At 39.2% G+C, this 24188-nt stretch overlaps 1 protein-coding gene across 7 annotated transcripts in view; it reads right to left on the bottom strand.

The window, feature by feature from the left end:
- COL9A1 (collagen type IX alpha 1 chain) overlaps nt 1–24188 on the bottom strand; it is a 196057-nt gene that overhangs the window by 67273 nt on the left and 104596 nt on the right. For 3 of the 7 annotated variants that reach the window (XM_063630526.1, XM_063630528.1, XM_055257152.2), the window contains 8 exons: nt 23005–23155; nt 20914–20962; nt 20005–20078; nt 18320–18397; nt 18052–18184; nt 11971–12367; nt 1265–1348; nt 422–442 (listed from right to left, as the gene is read on the bottom strand). In XM_063630526.1, the coding sequence (XP_063486596.1) occupies nt 422–442; nt 1265–1348; nt 11971–12367; nt 18052–18184; nt 18320–18397; nt 20005–20078; nt 20914–20962; nt 23005–23155 (987 nt within the window). The remainder of the gene's footprint in view (nt 1–421; nt 443–1264; nt 1349–11970; nt 12368–18051; nt 18185–18319; nt 18398–20004; nt 20079–20913; nt 20963–23004; nt 23156–24188) is intronic. The other 4 variants (XM_063630533.1, XM_063630536.1, XM_063630543.1 and 1 more) reach the window with 3 other exon arrangements.

Raw genomic sequence — 24188 nt, 5'->3', positions numbered from 1 at the left:
GTGCAGCTACCGCGGGCTGGAGGAACAGGAGAGGGAGCGTGCCTGGATTCCCGCCTTTTCCAGCAAGGCCTGCTCTTGACAGTGACCAGGAGGTGGGGCGGGGGCGGGGGTGAGGTCGGGGAAGTAAAAGGCAGTAACAGGCTAAGAATTAAACCTCGGTCTCGAGTCACCTATTACCTTCAGCGCCAGAGCCTGCAGTAGGGAGGACCCAGGTGGCGGGGAGCCCCCCTTCCTAGACCAAGGGGTCATCTAGGGCTCTGGACTTCCATAGGACTCTCGGCAGGTGCTGGAGGCTGGAGGAAGCGCGGGTCTGAGAGCCCTGGGGATGCTCCTCGCCTCCTCACAGCTCTCCCGACCTCTGCGCCCCCACCTGTCCTGGTGTGCGCTTGAAAAATGCAAACACTCCCTGTCCCCAACTTACCTCGTCGGTGGTCTGGCTGGGCTGGAGAAGAAAAGATGGGGAGAAAGTGAGAAAAGCACCCCTCAAACTCGCTCGCAACTTACTTGAGCCGCGCACAAACAGAGCCCCGACAGCAGCAGCCCCAGGGCCCCGCGGTCCCGCGCAGTCCAGGCCATGCCCGCCGCCCTTCGCTAATCCCTTGGCCCGGCTCTGCAGCTTGATTCCCCTCTAGGCTTCCAGACCCGCCACTCGCATAGGTGGCACTTCGCCCATGCAGAAAAAGCACCCCCGGGAGTAGCGGTGGCCAAGGTGTCCGGGCCCGGGAGGCGCGCGTCCCCCCTGTTTATGAATGGCCCCGGAGAGGGTCCTGGGATTGGAGGAGAGCTAGGGGGCAGGGGAGGACGGATAGAATGACAACAGTCGCCCTTAACCCCTTCCCTGCCGCCGCACAGGCAAGGCCTGAGCACGCAGCTCTGCCTCTATGCCATCCATCCCAGTGCAGCTTCTGGCTGTCCTCGGAGCCTTCCCGGGTGGGTGGCCTGTGCCAGCGCTGGCCAGTAGACCTCAAGTGTTCTTGGATACGTTTGAGAGTAAGGGAGGAAGGTCCATAAGCCACCAAAGGGAGAACCGCACACCCGCAGGTGGTTTCTACCTGCCAGGCTGCAGGTGGTTTCTACCTGCCAGGTCGAAAGTATAACCTGTGCTTCCCTAATATTTCTCTAGTGAGTACAGCAAAGCACAGGCTGTCTTAGGGAAAGAGAGTGGGGAGGAGGGGTGCTGGAGAGGTGGCAAGATGGGGAAGTGGTGAGGTGGAGAGGGTTGAGCTGGGTAGAAGTGGCCTTTGCAGGTAGTCAGAGGACTCACCGTTATTCTGGCTGGCAGCTCATGGCAAGTTTCTCTCCTGGGCCGCAGGGGGTCACAATGGATCAGCATCCATTGAAGTTCAAACTGGAGAAAGGTAGTAGACAGTCAGGTAAGGTTTTTTGGCGATTGAAGCTGGTCATTCAAGAGAGAGATGAGTTTATACCTGGGTCTAATTGTTAAATAATTGGAAATCAACTTGAACTGGTTGAGCACACTGGACCAGGACTCTTGCTTTTCCTTGAAGACAAGTTTTCTTTTTTTTTTTTTAATTATACTTTAAGTTTTAGGCTACATGTGCACAACATGCAGGTTTGTTACATATGAATACATGTGCCATGTTGGTGTGCTGCACTCATTAACTCATCATTTCACATTAGGTATATCTCCTAATGCTATCCCTCCTCCCTCCCCCCACTCCACAACAGTCCCCGGAGTGTGATGTTTCCCTTCCTGTGCCCATGTGTTCTCATTGTTCAATTCCCACCTATGAGTGAGAACATGCGGCATTTGGTTTTTTGTCCTTGTGATAGTTTGCTGAGAATGATGGAAGTTTTCTAATGGAAATGGCTTGGAAGCCTTTCACAAGTTTCTCTGATTATTAGGTACAGATGTCTTTAGATTTGAATTATTTCAGCATACCCCTAGCCTGGAAAGAGACCACAAGCGCTGACTTTCTATTTCTGTTCTGATGACAGTCTCAAGAAGTAGATCCTATTAAAATGAGGCTCAGAGGGAACAGAAACTGTCCAAGTCATAAACCAATAAGTGTCAGAGTCTGGGTTGAAACCCAGGGCTATTGAACTCTACAGGGAATATATGCTTTAAGATTTTAGATGGGAGATTAGAAACAGACAGGAAAAAAAAGTGGCAATCAGAAGGACAAGTAGAAGAAAGAAAATCTAGACTTGGAGAAAATTTGCACATTGGAGAAGATATTCTCCATGGAGTGGTCACAGTTTAAAATGGAAATTTAAGGACTGAAGATGAAGGTAGTCAGAAGGAAATATAAGACTCAGGAGAAAAAGTTTTAAAATATTTAATTTTATATAATCCTATTCATTGGTTGAAAAGATGTAACTTTCTAGACACTTGAAGTCCAAATGTGTCCTGACAACTTCTTACATTGTTAGCAGGTGTTACAGGATAAAAAAGAGGGTAACAGCAAACAAACAGGGCAAGGAAAGTGTTGCCAGGTCTGAATCTGAAAAGATCCTCAGGTGACAAGGCAAAAAAATTAAAATTCATAGCCCATAGGAAGCCTATAGCCATGAGCCATGCTGGTATCTCTTAATTAAGGAGCTTTCTAGCTAGGCATTTCAAATTGGATCCATATTTATTTGTCATTGATGTTATGCAAATGTCTGGGTAAGTATCCAGGTCCTAGATCTAAGCATCACTTCTTTTCTTTCATGCAATAGAGATGTCCATGTCATCCCATCTGCCAAATGGATTCTAGAGCTCCTAAATCTAGAATGAAATTACATGTTTTTTTTCACTGTTTTGGAATCATCCAGAGTTGAGATCACTGGACAGAAGATCAAAATTGGAGAGACAATGAAGAATGAAGTCTTTCCTTCCTACCCACAGAGGAAGGGAAAGTTTAACAAAAGGAAGTTTTGGCTAACCAGAAAACCCATATCTTTTGTTTAGATAGTTCATTAAAGTTACTTGTTGCAAATGTGAAGTAATTCATTAAACTGTTTTCTCAAATATGTAATTCTCTCTGGATAAATTGGTACACCTGTTTAAATATGCGAGCTGCAATTGTGGCACAGGATAATGGGGGAATGAAATGTAATTCATCTGTGAATACAGGCTGGGTTGTTCAGAGTGCCACATAGATCAAGAGTTTCCGAACACATCTGCGCATCCACATAAACACCACCTACGCGTTAATAATCATCTATACAACCATCATTTTTTGGCATGAAATATGAATTCCAATTTCCATGCTAACTATTTTGAAGGAAGACTGGCAGAGTGCCTTGGTAAAAGTCACTTTCGTTATACATGTAAAATGCTGATTTTCACACCTTTCTCATTTTCATACCTGGAATCATTCTTCTCTTTGAATACTCACTGACAAAATATATGTGACAAAAATTTAGTCCTTTTGGCTTGTGTGAGTGCAGTGGTGTTTACAACTAATTTAGTCCTTTAGTCAACATTTGTGATGTCCCAATAGAAGCCAAACACTAAGGAAACATTCTAGTGAAACCAAAGATATTCCCTTCTCCACACTGGGTTTATAATTTGCAAGACAAGAAAAAATACAAGTAAATAAATAAATAAGTTTGTTTTAAATCTACTAAACAGAACATAAAATGTCCTAGCAAAAGCCATCCTTCTCAACATAAAATGTTTCTCCATTGTCTCAAGGAGAACTGAGTGGTGTGTGAATGTAAGGTTCCTCACATCTGCCCAGATTTAGGATTATTCAATTATTTCCTTTCTTTCTTTCTTTCTTTTTTTTATGGTGAAGTCTCGCTCTGTTGCCAGGCTGGAGTGCAGTGGCGCAATCTCGGCTGACTGCAACCTCCGCCTCCTGGGTTCAGGCGATTCTCCTGCCTCAGCCTCCCAAATAGCTGGGACTACAGAGGCGTGCAACCACACACAGCTAATTTTTGTATTTTTAGTAGAGACAGGATTTCACCATGTTGGCCAGGATGGTCTCGATCTCTTGACATCTTGATCCACCCACCTCAGCCTCCCAAAGTGCTTGGATTATAGGTGTGAGCCACTGCATCTGGCCTATTCAATTATTTTCTATACGACAATGTAAAGGTATAACTCAATCCACAAGGTTACAATAATGCTCAGCTGACAACACATTTAAGCAAGGAATTTTGGCCCCAACTCTCTATTCTTTTACCAAGCTTAACGATTTCTACTTATTTTGCCAGGTTGTTAAGAAAGATTAATAAGGTATTTAAGCCCTTCGTAAGAACTAAACAAAAACTAACTGCAGAGAACTATCTTTTCCTCCTGAGAGAGAATGTTAATGACTATGAAACTTGGCTCAATGTTAATGAGATTGGCACAAGGTTTGATTTTTGCAAGCCGAATTATGATTAAATTTTACAACTATAAAACACCAAAAAACTAGCTCTTTAATAGGACAGATGTTTCATTAAGTTTTTGTCTTCAGTGACAACAAAGATTTAAAAGAACACTTGAATTCTCAGATTTCATCGTTCCTTTCAGTTTATGACCAAATATTGGTTTATATCATCATAAAAGACCTCCTCCAAGTGAAGCTTCCTGATTACTGAGCAGGAGGCTGTGGGCTGCCTCAAAATTAGAAAATTTCCTAATTCTGTGTAGACTAAACCATGCTGTTCCAGAAATAGTGCTAGGGATGTAGGTAGCACTCATATTTAACTCAACACTGGATTATACCAAAGGCTACAGCAGAATGGTAAAAGGAGAAAGCAGGAGACTTGGAGTTAGCAGACCTGTGATATGCTTATTTATTTATTCAACATATTTTCATATAACACATTCATGTGCTTTGGGATAGACACCATGAAAGACACAAAAATGTCCAGCATATAAGGCAGTATCTAAGCAGAAAATGTTTTGATGATAAATACTATAGCAGTGGAGATGACAGAAGTATTTTTCTGGCTCAGGTCATCAATGAAGAGATCATATAACAAGCGCATATATGGGCATGCACATATATGAGTGGGGCCCTAAAGCCCCACTTCTGTTATTATAAGCAGAGACACAGAGGGTAAAGATTAGGGTTTACATAGAGAGGTTACAAATACAAGTCCCAAGAGTAGGAAGTGGTATATAGAGAAGAGATCAAATTTGCTGGGGCAGAGTAGACATCAGATTTTTTTTTCACCTTGACTTCAGGGCTAAGGAATTTAAATATTACTTGGTATATTATTATTAAATTGTCACTAAAAGATTTTTTTTGCAAAAGATAGGGATGGGGAAAGCTTCCTTTATTTAGAAGGGCATTTTGAGGAAATTCATTTGGTCATAAATGCCTAATCCTTTGAGGCAGAAGGAGGCTACCGCAGTAAAGCAACAAGAAGTGTTACACTCTAAACTATGATGAAGCATCCTGAGTTATCTGTCAGATTAAAAAAAAAAAAAATCCCCCCACACTTTACATACCGTTTCAGCTGCCATTCTCTGTTCCTCTTTATGCAAAATTCAAAAGAGATGTCTATAACTATTGTCTCCAATTCTTCTCCTCATTTTCTCTTGAACCCATTCCAGTTGGGCTTTCACTCCCAACACTCCAATGGGTCTTTTCTCAAGATCAATCCCTTTGATTTCTAAATCCAATGGTCAACTATTTGACCTATCTACAGCATATGAGTCCGTTTCTTATTCTATCATTTTGAAATACCATTTTCCCTTGACTTTCAGGGCACCACAATCTCCTGGTCCTCTCCTATATTACAGATTCCTCCTTCTTAATCTCTTTTGACAAATGTTCCTCATCTCAGCAATCTCTAAATGTTTTCATTTAGAGATATTTCAGGACTCAGTTCTTGGACTTCTGTATTACACTTGTCTCTTGGTGATTTCCTGACTTTAAAAACCGTATGTATGTTGACGATTCCCAGAGTTCTATTCCCAGATGGACCTATCTGTTGAACTCCAAAAGCATACATCTGCCTACTTACCAACTTCATCTAGACGTCTAGTAACGATCAAACTAACTCCAATATCCAAACTAACTCCTTATATTCTCCCTGACACCTGCTCTTCCCACAGCCTTTCTCATGTCAGTAAGTGGCACGTCTATACTTCCAATTACTCACACCAAAAGTATTGGTGTCATCCTTGATTCCTCTTTTTCTCTCATACCCCAAATCCTGTTTTCTTTACCTCAAAATATATTAGGTTTGGATCACTTTGCATCACCTCCACCACTACCACCCTGGTTTAAACCAAGGCTGTCTGTGCCTGAATTATTGCAGTAGCTCTTCAGTAGCCCTTGCTCCTACACGCTTATGTCCTTCTCTCCCTTCTCCTACAATATATTACCAAAATAGCAGCCAAGAAGATCCTTTTAAAAGATGAGAACATGTTGCCTATCTATTCAAAACCACCTGGTAGCCACCCATCTCACACAGTGTGAAAGCCAAAGTACTAACACAATTTCTCAACCACATCTCCATCATGTTACCTCTCCAACCTCAATACCTCCTTTCTTAGTCTCATTCCAGCCACACTGGCTGCCAGGGAGTTCTCAGACATCACACACCTACACCAGACCCTTTTCCACTCACTGTTCTCTTTTCCTGGAATCCTCCTCCCCCAGATACCCAGATGCTAATTCTCTCAACTCCTTCAGGTTTCTGCCAAAATATTTTCTTCTTAATGAGGCCCTCACTCAAGGCACTCCAATATCCTGCTTCGTTTTTCCCCATAGCATTTATGACCACCAGGCATACTCTACATATACTTATGTATTTATAGTGTCTGTCTCCTCTACCCAGAATGTAAGCGACATTGGAGCATTAATTTCATCTGCTTTCACCGCCACCTAAAATAAGGCCTATAACTTAGCAGATGTTTAATAAATAGTTACTGAATATTAATGAATGAGTACATAGAGATGGATAAGAAATATAATGAAGAAAGAATTGATAGTATTTGCCTTTCTGGTTTGATCATGATTTGTGGTGATTCCCTTCCCCTGTCCGGGTTCCAGTTTCTTCATGATAGACTCAGAGGTTTGGATTAGATGCAAAGTTTCCTCCAGCTCTGAAAGCCCATGATTCTACTGACACCACACTGTAACCAAAGAAACTAACCAAGCAGAGATTAACATGAACAAAGATTTCTTTATGGTCTTAGCCCATGTATATTTTTATAGAAATAAAAATCTAATAACACACTGATTTTTTTTATTGCAACACTATGGGCACAGCTGAGGCCAATAAAAAAATTCAGTGTTTTTAGTTTTCTGTTAAAAAAAAGTTTGATCATTTTTCAGTTTTTATTCTAGCTATCCACAGCCCCTACTTCCAATCATGGCTTCTACTGTGTCACCAGCTCTAGTTCTGTGTTTCCTCATTTCATTGCCACCTAGTGGAAAATCCAGCTGAGGTTGTTAATATGGTCTACAATGCAGCAGGCTGAGTTTCATCTCCAAAATATAAAATAAAATTGTTCGGACAGTTCTCAAAAATGTTTTAATCAAATCAAAATTTTATAAAAATATTTCCTATCGATATGTATAGAAAATATTGCCATTTTTCTTTTTAATTTAATTTTTTCTTCCAACTGAAAGAGTATTTGTAAAAGATGTATTTGTCAAAAACAACTTAATAAGCAGACTTAATAGTTTTATGCATAATAGATAGTAGGCATTTCCCAAATCACTAAAAACATAACTTTCCAATAGTATTTCTCAAATATCAGAAATAATATTAATCACAGCCTCATAATTTATTTTTCCCATGTTATAATTCATGAAACTTGTATTGTTTTTACATGTGGAAGTTAGTGTGATTCAATTCTGTGGATGGAGAAAAGTACATATAGCTTTTCCAACAACAGTTTTGCCAGCTCTCACATTTTCTCTGAATCTAGTGAAAATAAACACAGAGCCACGCATTTGATAATATACGTTTTAAAGCAGTAAGTCTGTCCAATTAATCACGTTCCATGTTGGCTTCTTTGGAATATGCACAGGTAAAAAGAAGAATGGTTTGAATCATATGTTTGTTAAGCCACATAAACTTTTATCACCCCTCAAACAAGCCCAAACTCCCAGCATGTATCTCTGAAAAGGGAGAAAGGCCAACTTTGTTTTCTAATAGAGCTGTACCAGATAATTCTCCTGGGCTATCATGCTGACAACAAACAATAAAGAATCTGCCATAAAATAACATGTTTTTATGGTATGCTGCCAGGAAACCAGGCTTTGCAGTGGGATAAATGGCACCATCCTAAAATATTAACACAAAGGAGAATAAAATATATGGGATTTATTGCTTTAAAATCAAACTAATAATGTATTACAGCAGTGCATTGGGAAAAAAATATAAAATGCTCTGAGCCCACTAAATAACCATGAATGATGAGAAGATGTTTGAGTTGTAGACCACGTGAACAGCTATATCACAAGGTTATGAAAACCTTTTGAAATTGGCTTCCTTTTTAACTTAGAAAAGGAAAGGGGATGAAAGATAGGATAGGCAGGGAGGAAATAGCAAACAAGTACCATATAAGTGACTCTTTTAGCATCAGTGATCTATCAAATGTGGTTTTCAATTGCATTTTTTATTATGAAGTTGCTAGGGTTACTTTTTGACATTGATAATCCCTTTAGAAGGGATATTTTGCTTTTGATTTATTTACTAAAGAAAAGCAAGGGTTGACTCTAAAAAAAGTATTCAATTAATGCAGAGTGTCAAAGATTAGAATGAATGCAATTGCATGAAGGAAAACGTAAAACTACACTTTTTCTTATTGTTTTTATGGTTTTTTTGTGCTATTTCATTTTCATTTAAAATTTCTAACATAGTAATATTGATATTTGCCGTCTCCAAATTGAGAGAAGGGTGACCTATCAGTATAGTTCTTCTGCCTCTCAGAATATGTCCATATCACTACCCATCACTCTCTAAGTCCTCTAAGGGACAGGTAGTCATTGTTCATCTTCAGCAATTGTCAGCAACTTCAGATTTCAACCCAATTGGTGAGAAGTCTAAGAAAATAGGCCATAAAATTAAAACAAGGGGCTAAGGACAACTCATGGACACACAGGCTTTGTCTATGGGCTTCTATGAGTGTTTGACTACCTTCAGTTTTCAAAAATGAGGAACAATGTGGGAACACTAACAAAGCTTGAAAAGGGAAGAACTGACCCATGTGGGAATTTTCAAATGAGAGTCCATCTGTCTGGAACATTGTACGTTGTCTTCTCCTGGATGATGTTTTCATCCCCAGGACTCCTTTCAGACATCAAATCCCTTAGGAAACATCCATGGTCCCCAGTCTCATGCCTCCCTGCTCTCATCTGAGTGAGGAGATTTTTTTTCTATGTGCTTCTTAGCATGCAGCACTGGCCACTATCATGGTCCTTATCATGCTATATTGTGATGATCGTTTACTTGTCTCAACTCCTTATCCTCAATAGACTGAAGAAAAAGTCTGTGATTTATTTCTCTTTGTATACCCAATATTTACACACTCAACGAAAGTTTAATAGGTAAATAAGCAAGTTGGATTAATGTCTGAGGACATGTTTTATACTGTACAAACTTCTCACTTTTTAAAAATTTATTTGGTTTTTCCTGCAAAGTAAATTCTGAAGGCAAATCACAAATGTCTTTCAAAGTAAGAATAATGAAATTCTCTATAAGGAAAAATATGGGGTTGCATATATTTTTCTTTTTCCCAAAGGAAAGCTAGTTGGCATAGCAGAAGATAAGGTAGATCAGAAAAGTTGTACCTAACACTATTTCTTACAAGTTAATAGATCTGTGAGTTCACTTCCTCAGCTGAGAAATGGAGGTAATGCTATCTCTACTTTCTATCTTACAAGGTTGTTGCAAGAATCAAATAAGTTAATGGGAATAAAAGCATTTCAAAAACTTTGAATTGGTATATTAAGCATATTAAGATGATTTAAAAAAGTGTAAGTTGGCTTTTCTTACATAGTGTTCTAATTCTTAAAATGAAGTTTGAGAAATACATTTTGGTGAGAAGTTTGAATTTCACATCATCACTTCCAGTTGTTAAATGTGGATAGGATTGTTTTGGCCTATAACCTTGATCTAGTTTCGCTATCATTGTCACTGTCATACCTCCACCATCAACAGCCAATATGGAATGTTAATGGGCTGTTAGGCTCAAGTCTTTTTTGTGTTTCCTGATAAGGGAGTCAGAATTCAGTCTGAAGGAAGATACTTGTACATGACGACTTCAAATATTTTTCACATTGGCTATGGTATACTGATTTAGAAAAGCTCCTTGGTGGACCAGAAGCAGAATGTAAAACCAGCTGCCAGGTTTCTGGTTGCACTCCTGCATGTGGTAGAATAAAATAGAAAGTAATTGGTACTAACTGGTCTCCATTGTGATGTGAGAATAGAGTTGGCAGAAAAATCTACAATCAGCTCTGACATTATTGGCAAGGCTGTAGTATAATGAAGTAATAGTGAGACTTCAGTTTACCGCTCTGGCAATAAGACAATTTAATAGCATCTTAGCTCACAGAATTTAGTGTTATAAAGACATCTATTTTTAATCCAATGAATAAATAAATAAACGTTTAAAATACTTGACTGATGTTTGTAACAGTGAGGAGGTAACCTAAAGTATCTTTCCCTTCACCCACGGCCCAGAAATGAACAGCTATTTGCAGAAGTTCAGTGTCGTCTGAGAACCTTTCCAGTGTCATTGCAAAGATCTTGCTGCACAGAATTTCAAGATGGCACAACAATAGTCCAATCGGCTTTCTAACCCAGCCACTTGAGGTGTGATAACTCATTAAATGAAGAAATACTTTCTCAAGAGTCTACAAGCCAGAGTAGTAACACAGCAGTTACAAATTGCTTCCTGTCCATCACAGAATATAGAAATTTCACACTACCCTTCACACTAATCACAATTCTTGCCTTGAAAACAGGTTATTTGAACAATTCCATTACTGAGATCCCTGATAATCTTTTCTTCTTTGGAGACATGCACAGAAACAATTTGAAATCATCGTATCACCCTGCTACACTCCATGATATGGGTTTTGTGGCTAGAATTTAACAGCTCCATACTAGTATGAGAGAAAGAGAGGTTGCCATCAAGGTTTATTTATTGAGCTCTAAATTCCTTTGTTTCCTTCAAAAGAACACTTGTCCTCTAAGATATATTTTCTAAATTCCTATCATAATATTATAAAACATCCTTTTAAAGCATTGCTCAAAGTATAACAATTCAAAATGATAGAACTATCTTGTACTAGTTGGCACAATTATTGTGTCAACATATAATTCCTTACCTTCATATCTGGGGATCTCTGCAGTAAAATCATGAATAGAGCTCTAAAATCCTTCACTTCTACAATATGTCATGCAAGACCTACTTCTAAATAAATCAATATTATGCATCTATATAACTTTCATTCTTTTTGACCAGACATCATATGGCTTTCTAACCTCATCTCTCACCACTCTGAAGATAGTATGTCTCACCCTCCTCTCTCTCTCTCTCCTTCACACACACACACACACACACATTTTCATATACATACATCATCCAAATCAGCGAGTCCCTAGGCCTTTGAATGTGATCTACTTATTATCTTTTTCCCTTAATGGTGTTTCCCTCACCTAGAATGTACTTTCTCCTCTCTTTTTGCCAATCCAAATCCTTTCATTTCAAAGTTCATTGCTTCCAAGAAACATGGGATTCTTGACTAACTGAATCTGTCACCCACCTCAACCTTACTTTGAATATTCTCATTAGTTATGTGTACACAATATGTGCCACATCAGTATGCTTTCTCTCTAAGTTGCCTCAGAAAGACTCTGGGTGCACTAGGTGAGCATGTAACACTTTCCAACTTTAAGCTCCTCAAGACCAGAAGCTATCTACTTAACTTCCTCTGATTCCAAATTCCATCTGGGACATGCTACACTCAGCTTATTATCAAAGATGCTTGAGATATTCATTTTTACCAATCCAGTTTTGCTTTAATCTGCCATAGTGTGTGGTTTTATACTTACTGGAACAGAAACTTGAGGATTATCTGCAAGTTTTCCCAGCACAGCAAAGCCATCAATGTCAATTGGGCCTCTTGGCTTTATAGGTAAAGATTCAATCCTGTTGCAGTCAACAAAAAGAGTAGCACTACTCCTCTCCACGCCAATCATGATCTTATGCCACTGGGAATCAAACAAGGCGGGCAAATTCGAAAAGGCTGCCGTTTGGAGACTTCCATCCAGTCCCTTGTATGAAAATGCAACAGATTGTGTTTGGCCATTAATCTTTATGCCAACTTGCTCCTTCCCAGAGGAATCCTGAATCTGCCAAATGTTCCAGTTCTTTTTGAGTGTGCTTCCAGTCATTCGAAACGTTGTCAAGAAGGAGTATTCTTCAGGCAGTCCATTGGGATATAAATTCCTGAGTAAAATTTTTAAATAGTAAATATGAATCTTGTTTCCTGTACCCATATGTATTTACCATATTCCCTTTTGAGGCCATTTTAGATGCCAGACCTACAGAAAGCCTACAGTGTAAAAACCTATGTACCGTTTGTTCTTTCATGACTGTTCATAAAGGCCTTTACAGAAGTTCAATCATTTGTGTACGTTTATGGTCCGTCTTAAAATACACATTTTAAAAACACCCTCCCTCATGGCTAAGGAAGGTTCCCAATGCCACATAATCCCAACAATATTGCTATTTATACTACCCAAAGAGCTACTGTTCAGCAATTTCATCTCAGCCAAAAAATACATTCTTGCAAAGTTCTTGGCAACATTTCATTCACAAGTGAGAGAGAAGATCATTAGGAATGTAAATCAGCTGTACTGATCGTTTCATTAGGAATGAAACGATTTAATTAAAGCAGCTAGCAGCTTCTAATTTTTTTTATTTTAAAGTAACATTTTAAGATTATTTGTTATTTCCATAATTGCTTGGGTATTCCACTCCACAATTATATCCCAGGCCCACATAAGTATTTTGAGAATCAGTAACTGAGGACTTCAGGAGCTTCTTCACACTGAGGATGTTTGTCTTTTTTTAGGGAGTTCAGATTATGATGTTAAAGTAGCAGTTTGACCCTGGATGTGTGACAAGGGAAAAGTGACCAATTCTTACTTCTATTGCAACTCTGTTGTTCCTTTTTTTTTTTTTTTCTAATGGAGTCTCACTTTGTCGCCCAGGCTGGAGTGCAATGGCGCCATCTCAGCTCACTGCAACCTCCACCTCCCGGGTTCAAGCGATTCTCCTGCCTCAGCCTCCAAAGGAGTTGGGATTACAGGCGCCCACCACCATGCCCGGCTAATTTTTTGTATTTTTAGTAGAGACGGGGTTTCGCCATGTCAGTCAGGCTGGCCTCAAACTCCTGACCTCAGGTGATCCTCCTGCCTCAGCCTCCCAAAGTGCTGGGATTACAGGTGTGAGCTACTGCATCCGGTCCAGTTGTTCCTTAATCTGCCAACTAAGTCTGTATCATTGCTAACTCCTTTACTGCTTTAAATGGCAGAATAAAACCAGTAGTGTCCCTGAGGCTTCTCTACCCTATACAGAGACTGTGGTCTAGAGCTGCACCAGCTACCTGGATATTCTTCTGCTGAAGCCAAGCTGCTAAAAGCTGAAGACTGAACTTTAAAAATCAGCATGTTAAATGTAAGCATCATCTTTCAAGGACTTGAACATTATGTCTTTTTACATTTCTCCTTCTAAGCATAGAAAAATTCCTAAGCAAGGAAGAAATGCTAGGCAAACTAAATGCTAATGAATTTTCTGTGCTAAACCATAAAAATTTTGTATTTCTGAGAACAGTTATGGACCAGGACCCAGAATCCCAAATAACCTTCCTCCAAGTCAAATTCTTGTTATGTAGCCCTCTTTAATTTGCTAAGATCTTCTATCTTTACTTTGATTTTAATTATAAAACTTTATTATGTCTTATAACAACATAAACAAATCTTTAACTTTTTTCTATACAAATATTTTTACAAGCCCTCAATAAAATGAGTCAACTATCTCAACAAATTTTGTCACTTGTTAGTTTTCTAAAGAGAGCAAAAAGGTTAACTTTTCATCTGAATACTCTTTCATCATAAAAGTATTTTTTTAACTATTACTTTGTAATATGACTGGTTTGTATTAAGGGTATGGGATGAATTATTTTATCCATAGACCTTTTTTTCACTGGTGACATGTATTAATCTTACTGCAAAGTTTTCAGTTCACTACCTATGTTTTATATCCATTAAGTGGACGTTTTAAAATATTCAATATGGAGCTAAAGAAAAAAATTATACAAGAACCATTTACTGACCTATTTTCCCCATATGAAACTGTCTACTACATGACTCCAGATATTTGTTTTTAATATATTTCCTGTTTATCAATCAGTTTGTCACATTTTCTTTGACTTTATATTTTTCAGAATTATATCTATCCTGGAATAACCTCGAGAAGCGAAGCTAAGATTCACTATTCACAATAAAATGCACTGCCTATTGTATAATCATAAAACCTTATGGAAGTTTGTACATCTTACCTAACTTACCTCAATAAATTTGGAGCTGGGAGATAAATTTTCAAAGTTTTACTCAATTGTGAAATTGGGCAAGTGTCCATTTAAATTATAAATATATTATTTCGATTATTATTTTTAATTAATGATTTGGATTTAACCAGATGCTTAAATAATTTATTTTCTTATTTTTGTCCAAGATAGTTATTGTTGAAGCATGAGGCTTTTTAAAAGGAAGATAAAAATCTAATGCTTCTTCTTCTCTTCCTTAAGCATTATTTTTCCAGGCTTCAAAAATAACCTAATCTGTGTTATCTATATATCTCTCTATAGATATACTGAGCAAAACTGTAGAACTTAATCAGTTTCCTTTAAAAAATCTATTTTGTTTCAATTCTGGAAGTCACAGTAATGTGTTTAGGTGACTCTTGTGAAAATACATCCTGAAGTTAACTGAGGGAGTTCTCCCAATTTGTGTTTCATTCAATCTTTCCCACTCAATGAAGAGATTATGTTAAAGGTAGGAAAGAACATGTCTTAATTTATCTCTGACTTGGTGTATGTAATGCCAAAAACTAAAAAAGAAAATAATTAATTTAAAATGATGGAGGGTAGGTTTGAGATTGCTAAATGAATACCTCAATTATAGATACATTGTTAAACTAATGGTAGCTGTCTCTTTCTCTCCATATATATGAAGATAATATACGTGTGTGAATATATGTAGAAATAATTTAGATTATCATGTTATTGATCTTTTAAACTAGGCTAGTATAGTATGTCAACATGGTAAGAAGAGAAAATTCATTTTCGTATTCTTACTAATAAAACATATATGTAGTTGCATATACCTAAGACCACTTAAAAATCTCACAAGTCTAATTTACAGAACAGTCAGCTCCATTGTCTTTTCTTGGAATACCTGAAATTCGGTTCTTGCAAATATGCTATGCACATCAATAAGTAAACTTGACAGCATACATAATTTAAAAGAAGCTGTATCTATAAATGATTTATTTTATTATATTACAGCCTTCAAAGAGTACCTTAAATGAAGAATCGTAAGGGTTTGAATGAAAGATTAAATAGTCTTTGGACCTTGAAACATTTGTTTGTGACCTTAACCCAAAAAAGACTGTGTTTTTAAGGAAAATAAACATAACACGTTTGTTAGTGGGAGTTGAGAGTGTAAAACTATTATGCTTAAAATAAGGAATAAAAAGCAGCAAAAAAAAAAAAGTATGTGTCTCTGAAGTCTTTCAAAAAAAATAGAAAAGATAAATAAGGATAAACTGTGACTCTATCACATTAGTTCCATATACCGTAATATTTTCTTCCCACAAAGATCCTGCTAATAGCTTCTTTCACTGTCTCGGAGCCTATGTTCTCTAACACAGAAAGTCCCTTTATATGAACATTGTCTACACCTTGTACGGCCGAGAGCAATTCCCATCCCTAGTCTCCTTGTCAATCCGCTTTTGAATTAGCAGGACTTGGAGGGGAGATTGTAAAGAAAGGATCCTCTAAGGAGAAAAGACTTTCATATACATGCATTCTCTCCTTCTAGTGCTCTTCACCACTAATAATAAACACTTACCCAATACCAGTAGGGATTGGGCTCTTCAAGCATTCTCCAGTTATGAACACCTACTCTGCATAGCAACCTCATGACATAGTTATTATTCCTAATTTTAAACTGAGGGAACTGAAGTAAAGATAGTCTAAGTACTTTCCCAAGAATAAACTTTACTGTTTACTTGGAATTCCACATGTCTGAGTCTCTAAATTTCCTCTTTCTCTTTTTATTCTCCTGCTTTCTTTTCCTAATTTCTTCCTCCTTCTTTCCTTATCTTTTAATAAGCCTTGACAGTAAAACAAGATTTTTTAGTCTTTATGGGGGCAGGGAGTCAAAGGTAGCAAATGTGAGACATTAAATATAGCCTGGGTACACTATTTAGTGATAGCTCTAGACAACAACGAAGATGAGCAGGAGGTAAGGAAGCCACGTGGCATCAAATTGATCAATCTCTGAACTTAAGAGTTAATGACAATATAAAAAATTAGCCGGGCATGGTGGCGGGCGCCTGTAGTCCCAGCCACTCCGAGAGGCTGAGGCATGAGAATGGCGTGAACCCAGGAGGCGGAGCTTGCAGTGAGCCGAGACTGCGCCACTGAACCCCAGCCTGGGCGACAGAGCGAGACTCTGTCTCAAAAAAAAAAAAGAGTTAATGACAGTACCTCAAATCTTAGAAGAGAAAATCAGGTCAGCACTGAGGACCTCGTGTTTTGCTTAATTATTTAAGAAAGAAAAAAACTGAATTTTTAAAGCTTATTTAGCAACACAACTGGCACTTCCATACGTGAAAAGAAATTATGAGGAAAAAAAAGTGAATGTCACTGTTATCATGGTTTCAATCTTTCCAGATGTGAATGGTTTTCCAGAGTCAGTATGGAGTAGTGGTTAGAAGTAAAACCTTTGCAACCATTCTGCCTGGGATTCAGTCCTTCCGGCACATTCCAACCCACTCACCTTATGCAAGTAAATTAAACTTTTGGGGATCCCTGATTTAAGAAAAAAAAGGTTAATAATGACCCTATATTACAGGGTTGTGATGAGAATGAAATTAATGTTAATTAGTAAATTTATAGAAAGGGCTCATATAATGTACTATTGTATTATACAATAATATATAGTATGTTCAAAATATGAATTTCTAGCTGTAATCTGGTACTATCACATCAGATTCTTCTAATTTGTTCAAAATTTTTATTTTTATATACATTGAGTTTCTATATTATCTTATTGTTCTAATTCATTATTTACCTTTATAACTTAATTTCTATTGAAGTCCTAATTGTCTCATTTATCTACTAAAGGAATCTTAATTCTAGTTTTTTTACAGTGTGCTAAAGCATATAATAATTATCATAATCATAAATAAGTATTTAGGTGATATCAAAACTAAATTGCTGAGATTCATTCATAATGATGACAGGACTCAACATTTACACACTAAAGTACCTCGGTTATAAATAAAGAGCAAAAGGCTTACTTCCAGAGAAAGAAATCAGTGAAGTGGAGGATTTGATGTTGTTAGTATTACTATCATTGTTTCTATTAAAATTATTTTAGTTTTGCTTTGTTTTGATGTCTGCCAGGAGCCAAGCAGTGGACGTGCGGCTCTATTTCAGCACCAGGACACTTGAACAGCACCATTGTGAGTTTTTTAACTACTCTGTGGCTCCTAGTTAAATTTATGCTTACCCTCTGGCGCTTTTCACAGAGGGTCCTTTCAGTCAAAACCAGACAAATTATAGAAAAACAGAAAGCAAGGTAATAAGAACATGTCCTGAATCAATGTATAACAGTCTCAGTGATGCTTTTTCCTGGAATGGAAACTAAATTACATACTGAAAACATGAAATGCAGTATTCAGGTACTGAAGATAGGCAGGTAAATAAATTTCTTCATCTTTAAATACAACTATAATCCAAGAAACACTGATCATAAGAAAACTCTAACATTGGATAGCTATCCATTTTTAATGCATTTGAGTCAGATAATTAGATTAAAACATTTTTGATAGATTACCTAGTTGGAATCCTGAAGTCTACATTATTTCCCAACTTGTAAGCCACCTGCAATGTAGCTGATCCCACTACTCTCTGGATAGCTCTTCTAGATGCTGCTTTATCTACCTGGAACTGAGAGATCAGATCAAACCCTATAGAATGGGAATACAAAATGAAAAGTCTAAAATGAGATTGGTTTTATTTCTTTCCACAACTTTCCCAGATAAAAAAATATATATCAGGTTTATAGAAAGCATGCATTTTCAATAGGGTACATTGCTACTCACCTGGTAAGTCATCTTGGCCAATCCTGATCTTTGGACAGAGTTCATTTCCACCATTAGAATTGGAATTGACAGGGAATCCTGCAAAAGAGATAGCATGTCATTCTACTTCATCCACTCTAACTTAAAGTATAATAATAATAAAATTAAAATAATAATAATAATAATAAAATTTAGAACCAGAAAATTGCAATTGACCACAAAAAAAATTTCAGGATGTATCAATAATAATAAATATTTAAAATTCAATATTATACCAGCTTGCTTAGAGGTAAAGTGTTTGGCTTTACCTCCATGCCTCTATGATTATAATCCATCCACCTGCAATTCATCCTGGAAGGGGTGGATGCAAGGCAGAAAGTTACTCTAATAATCTGGCTGGGAAAATGTTCGTTTTGAGGAGGTTAGGCATTTGTTCCTTTTGAAACCAAAGCTGAATGGTGTCCTGAATGGCACAGGGTCAGAAGTCTGTTCGGAAAATTCCTGGTGGTTTGGGCTAGAAAATGTTCTTTAAACACCACAAATTTTAGGATTCCAATGAGATTCCAGAGCCAACCTTGGTCCAGTTCAGTGGGGCTTCTGGAGAGTAGAGTTCTTAGGAATCTTTGTCAGATATAGGGGCCTGGGGAAGTCTTGAGATTCACTAATCCAAAATAAAATATAGAGGATGCATTTGATTTCATAAATTCATTCTAAGAGATCAAATAAAGGTCCCGACTAGATTACTCCTAACATCTTAGAACTGGGAAGAGTAAAAAGAAGAAGAAAATAATCATGAGAAGGATTAAATCCTCAATTTGATAAGAAATCATAGAATGGAATTGTGTTCTCCTTACACAAATGGAAGGTCAAAGGGAAGAGAGTTTTTTCACCACCGCAGAAGGCTTCTTGGAAATATCCAACCTCAGTGCCTTGCTAAGATTCATCTGACAAGAGAGACTCTCTAGACTTCAGAAAAAGTATTATTCAGTTACAAAGCATGGGCCCGGCGCCGTGGCTCACGCCTGTAATCCCAGCACTTTGGGAGGCTGAGGCAGGCGGATCACCTGAGGTCAGGCGTTCAAGACCAGCCTGACCAACATGGTGAAAGCCCGTCTCTATTAAAAATATAAAAAATTAGCCAGGCATGCTGGCACATGCCTGTAGTCCCAGCTACTTGGGAGGCTGAGGCAGAAGAATCACTTGAACCTGGGAGGTGGAGGTTGCAGTGAGCCGAGATTGTGTCATTGCATTCCAGCCTAGGTGACAGAGTGAGACTTCATCTCAAAAAAATAAAAATAAAAATAAAAAAAGCATGGGTCTAACCATAATGGTACATCAAACATGCTATTTATACTCTCCTCACCCCAAATTTTTGAGGTCCGTCCATCCATCAGTCTATTTATTCATTCATCCATGTATTCACCCAACATTTACCAATCACCATCTGTACTAGGCACTGCACTAGGCACTGCAGCACACAGATTGGCCTTCCTATCAACTGTGATGACTGACAGGACTTACTTTCCATACCCAGCATTGACCATGGAAAACCAGCTACTAACGTATCCCTGTGCCTCAAAGCTGGATTGAAGAGTGACAGTGTGAAGGACCATGGATGCCTCACTCAGTCTTCAGTCAGCCACAGCCCTGCCTGATCATTTCTGGGAATAAGTGATCTTTGAAAGTCTAGAAGCTATGGCCCTTACTGGGGAGACGCTTGACAGCTGCAGATGCCCAGGGTTCCAGGAAACTGCACACAAAGAAGAAAACTGGAATTTTCCTGAAGAAAAGAGAAGAAAAGTGACTCAAACAGGAGTCCCTGCAGATGGGAACTACTTTCATATTTTCAAACCTGGTAAACCTAATTAATGTAAGGTGATCAAATCTCAGTATAGTTTTTTTTTCATTTCTTTTTTTTTTTTTTTTTTGAGACAGAGTCTCACTCTGTCACCCAGGCTGGGGTGCAATGGTGCGATCTCGGCTCATTGCAACCTCCACCTCCCAGGTTCAAGCAATTCTCCTGCCTCAGCCTCCTGAGTACTGGGATTACAGGCACGTGCCACCACACCTAGTTACTTTTTCTATTTTTAGTAGAGAGAGGGTTTCACCATGGTGGTCAGTATGGTCTTGAACTCCTGACCTCGTGATTCGCCCGCCTCGGCCTCCCAAAGTGCTGGGATTACAGGCATAAGCCACCACACCCAGCCTTCATTTTTACTTTGAAACCCTACTGAGAGATGTAAGGAACTCATGTTTCCAGACCCCACTGTCCCTGTTGTTTTATTGATCTCATCTTCTCGATATCTATCTATCTCACTGTTTTGGTACCTATTTCTTTGTCTCTGGTTTCTTTTATCTTTGATTTCCTTCCTCTCTTTTTCTGTGGCTGTCACTTTCTCGCCCTTCCTCTGTCTGTCTTCAGTTTTTTGTGTCTGTCTTTGGTTCCTCACGCTTGCCCTCTTGTCTTACTCTCTCATCTGTCTCTCTCTCTCTCTGTCTCTCACCTTGAGGCTCACCTACTCTCATCTTACCACTGCTGCAAAAATACAGACCCTTGGTTCTGAGGACCCCCCAGCCCCGTCTCCCCACCACTCTTTCCAGAGTTATTGTCTTACCAGCAGGTCTTCATTTTCCCAGTTGATTTTCTTTGTTTGCCAACAGTCCCTATGAAGAAGGGGTTGGAAGGGAGTCACTGTCCCCTCAAGACCCCTTCACTGTCACCCTAGGACTATGAGTTCTGGGCCCAGCCTTGGTCCCTCCTGCCCCCGTGAGGGCTAAAAGCAAAGGGAGAGAACCAGAGGCATCTCGTGACACTTTAAACTGAAGCAAAGGGAAGGGGTGGGGAGAAGCAGCACTGTAAGCCCAGGCCTAGGGGTGTGTCCTCAAAGCTAACAAGGTTATACTGAAGGAGGGATTTACAGGGGAAAGTTTGCTGAAAAGAAAAAAATAAAATCAGGATGTGGGGAAATTCACCAGAAAGATCCAGGCAAGGTGCTATAGGAACACAGTAGATGCTTTTAGATCTGCTATAGCAGTACAATGGCAGCTTTCAGAACTGCTATAGGAATACAGTGGAAGCTTTCAGAGGGCTGAGGTTCCAGTAAAAATGTGCCCACTGGGAGGCGGAGGTGTGGAAACTCGTGGGAGCCTTGGTGCCCAATCAACCGAGGTTTCAATCACTGTTTATTCTGAAGCTTACTAGTTGTGTGTCCTTGAGAGAGTTACTTCACCTTTCTGTAACTAGATGCCTTAACTGTAAAACAGATTGAAAATACTTACATTAAAACAATGGTTTTGAGAATTAAATGAGGTATCAAAGGCAGAGGGTCTAACACCCAGCAATCATTATTTGTCATCGTCCTCATAGCTAACACTTCATTATGTGCCTCCCTCTGTTGAAAATGCTCAAATCTTAATGCCATTTAATTCTCACAACAACATTATAAGGTAAGACTGAAGTTACCCTTATTCTCCAAATAAGAAAGTTGAGGAACTGGAAAATGAAGTAACTTTTTCAAAGTGCCATGCCTATTACTAAATACACATTCCCTCTCTCTACCTCATGGCTGGAAATCCTGATAAAATGTAATATCAAGCCCCCTAGTTGTTCTTTCTTCTTAAACTCTGAGACTACCAGAGTTGAGCAGAGGACACTGTATCTGGAAAGAAGCAACATATTATCCTCCATTAACAAGGTGAGAGCAAATTACAAGGAGCACAAACCTAGAGAGAGACATGTTATCAGCATCACTATCACACATGCCATGCCCTATCTCCAGAACCTGAGCACCTCAAAAGAATCCCCAATAGCCCCCACATCACCCCCCTTCCCATCCACTCAGCATGGCCTACCTCTGGCCTTGTCTTGAGGGACATGGGTGGTTACTCCAAAAACCAAGACTCTAAAGGTCAGAAGATCCAATGATCTCAAAAATCATAGTACAAGCAAAGTAATTTTTAGGTGAACTTTTTTTTTTAAGAGACAGGGTCTCAGGTCTCGCTCTGTCCCCCAAGCTGGAGTGTAGTGGCATAATCATAGCTCGCTACAGCCTTGAACTTCTGGGCTCAGGGGATTCTCCCACCTCAGCCTCCTGAGTAACTGGGATGATAGTCATGCACCACTGCACCCGGCTTCTTGAAATTTTTTAATTTAGTTTTCTAATTGATTTAATTTTTATTTAATTACAAAACAATAGCGTTGCTTCTTATTTTTCATTTGTTTATTTTTTTTCCAAAAAAGTCCTTTCAGCTTCTGCCTCCCCCAGCTCACTGATGAACTGTAAATCAGGCAAACTTAATATCCATGCTCTTGCCCTTTTATTTTCTACTTATAGCCCACCTGTTGGAGTCCTGTCTTTCTTTCCCAGAGGGACACCCATTTCCTCATGCTGTTTGGGGCTTTCTACAAGTCTCTTTCATTTGCCTTCTGTCTATCAAAATTCCCATTCCCTAGTGCAGCCATCCTGGCTCTGTGACAGAACTACAAATGACCAGATCCTAGCTTATTTGTTTAAGTCAGTCAGGGCTCATGTGAAAGAAGCGGTCTATTAACCTCAGAGGAGAAACTGTGCAGCTGGGGACCTTCCTGAAATCCTGAAGTCACAGGAGGTAAGCCAGCCCGAGATTCACAGGGGAAAAGGCATTTTCCAAACGGACTGTCCATTGAAGCTATTTATTTGCATGATTGATACTCTCATATTACTTACTCTGGTAAGAAAGGAGAGAGGGATTTTTCATTATAATGAAGTGTTTGGGAAATCCTTTCATTGCTTTAGAGATCTCAGTTCCGCATTTGCCCCTCTCCTTCCCACTGTAATGAATCCTCTTCAAGTAGAATTTGAAATCAAGTGAGGGTGCCTTTTAATTAAAAATGAAAGGATAGAGAGAAAAATAGGTTTGCTTATAAATGGTGTGGCTTTTTTCTAGCTTGGCAGTTTTATTTAAGATGGTAGGAGCAAGCAATAGCTATTTTAAGAAAGAAAGTAGGCTGGGCACAGTGGCTCACGCCTGTAATCCCAGCACTTTGGGAGGCCAAGGTGGGTAGATCACCTGAGGTCAGGAGTTCAAGACCAGCCTGGCCAACATGGCGAAACCCCATCTCTACTAAAAATACAAAATTTAGCCAGGCCTGGTGGCACGCGCCTGTAGTCCCAGCTACTTGGGAGGCTGAGGCAGGAGAATCGTTTGAACCCAGGAGGCAGAAGTTGCAGTGAGCCGAGATCACACCACTGCACTCCAGCCTGGATGACAGAGTGAGACTCCATCTCAAAAATAATAATAATAGTAACAAAAAGAAAGAAAGTAAATCCAGGCCAGGCAGGGTGGCTCATGCCTGTAGTCCCGGCACTTTGGGAGGACAAGGCAGACAGATGACTTGCACTCAGGAATTGGAGACCAGCCTGGGCAACGTGGTGAAACCCCATCTCTACAAAAAATACAAAAATTAGCCGGGGCACAGTGGCGCAAACCTCCGGTCCCAGCTACTCGGGAGGCTGAGGCAGGAAGATCTCGTGGGCCTAAGGAGCTTGAGGCTGTAGTGAGCGGTGATTGCACTACTGCACTCCAGCCTAGGCAAGAGAGTGAGGCCCTATGTCAAAAAAGAGAAAAGAAAAAACAAAAAACAAAAAAGAAAGTCGATCCAGGGAAAACAAAGATATATACAATATTATTTAAGGAAACTTTTTTTCCTCCCTCCACTCCCATTTTCTATTAATTTTGTTTCCCAACACGACATTAGAATCTCACAGACAGCAGTGCAAATGCCACACTATTCTGGCCTGGGTCAGTTGCACCCTAAGGTCATAGATGCATAAGCTTTGTCACCCTTAGCATTGTTTCCTCACCTTACCTAACAGTTTGGTTCTGAAAAACCATGTAGAAATGAAATCTG

This window comes from Symphalangus syndactylus, chromosome 2, assembly GCF_028878055.3.
Source record: "Symphalangus syndactylus isolate Jambi chromosome 2, NHGRI_mSymSyn1-v2.1_pri, whole genome shotgun sequence".
Classification (NCBI taxonomy): Eukaryota; Metazoa; Chordata; class Mammalia; order Primates; family Hylobatidae; genus Symphalangus; species Symphalangus syndactylus.
The sequence above is the reverse complement of the archived record's forward strand: the minus strand, read 5'-3'. Positions and strand labels throughout refer to the sequence as shown.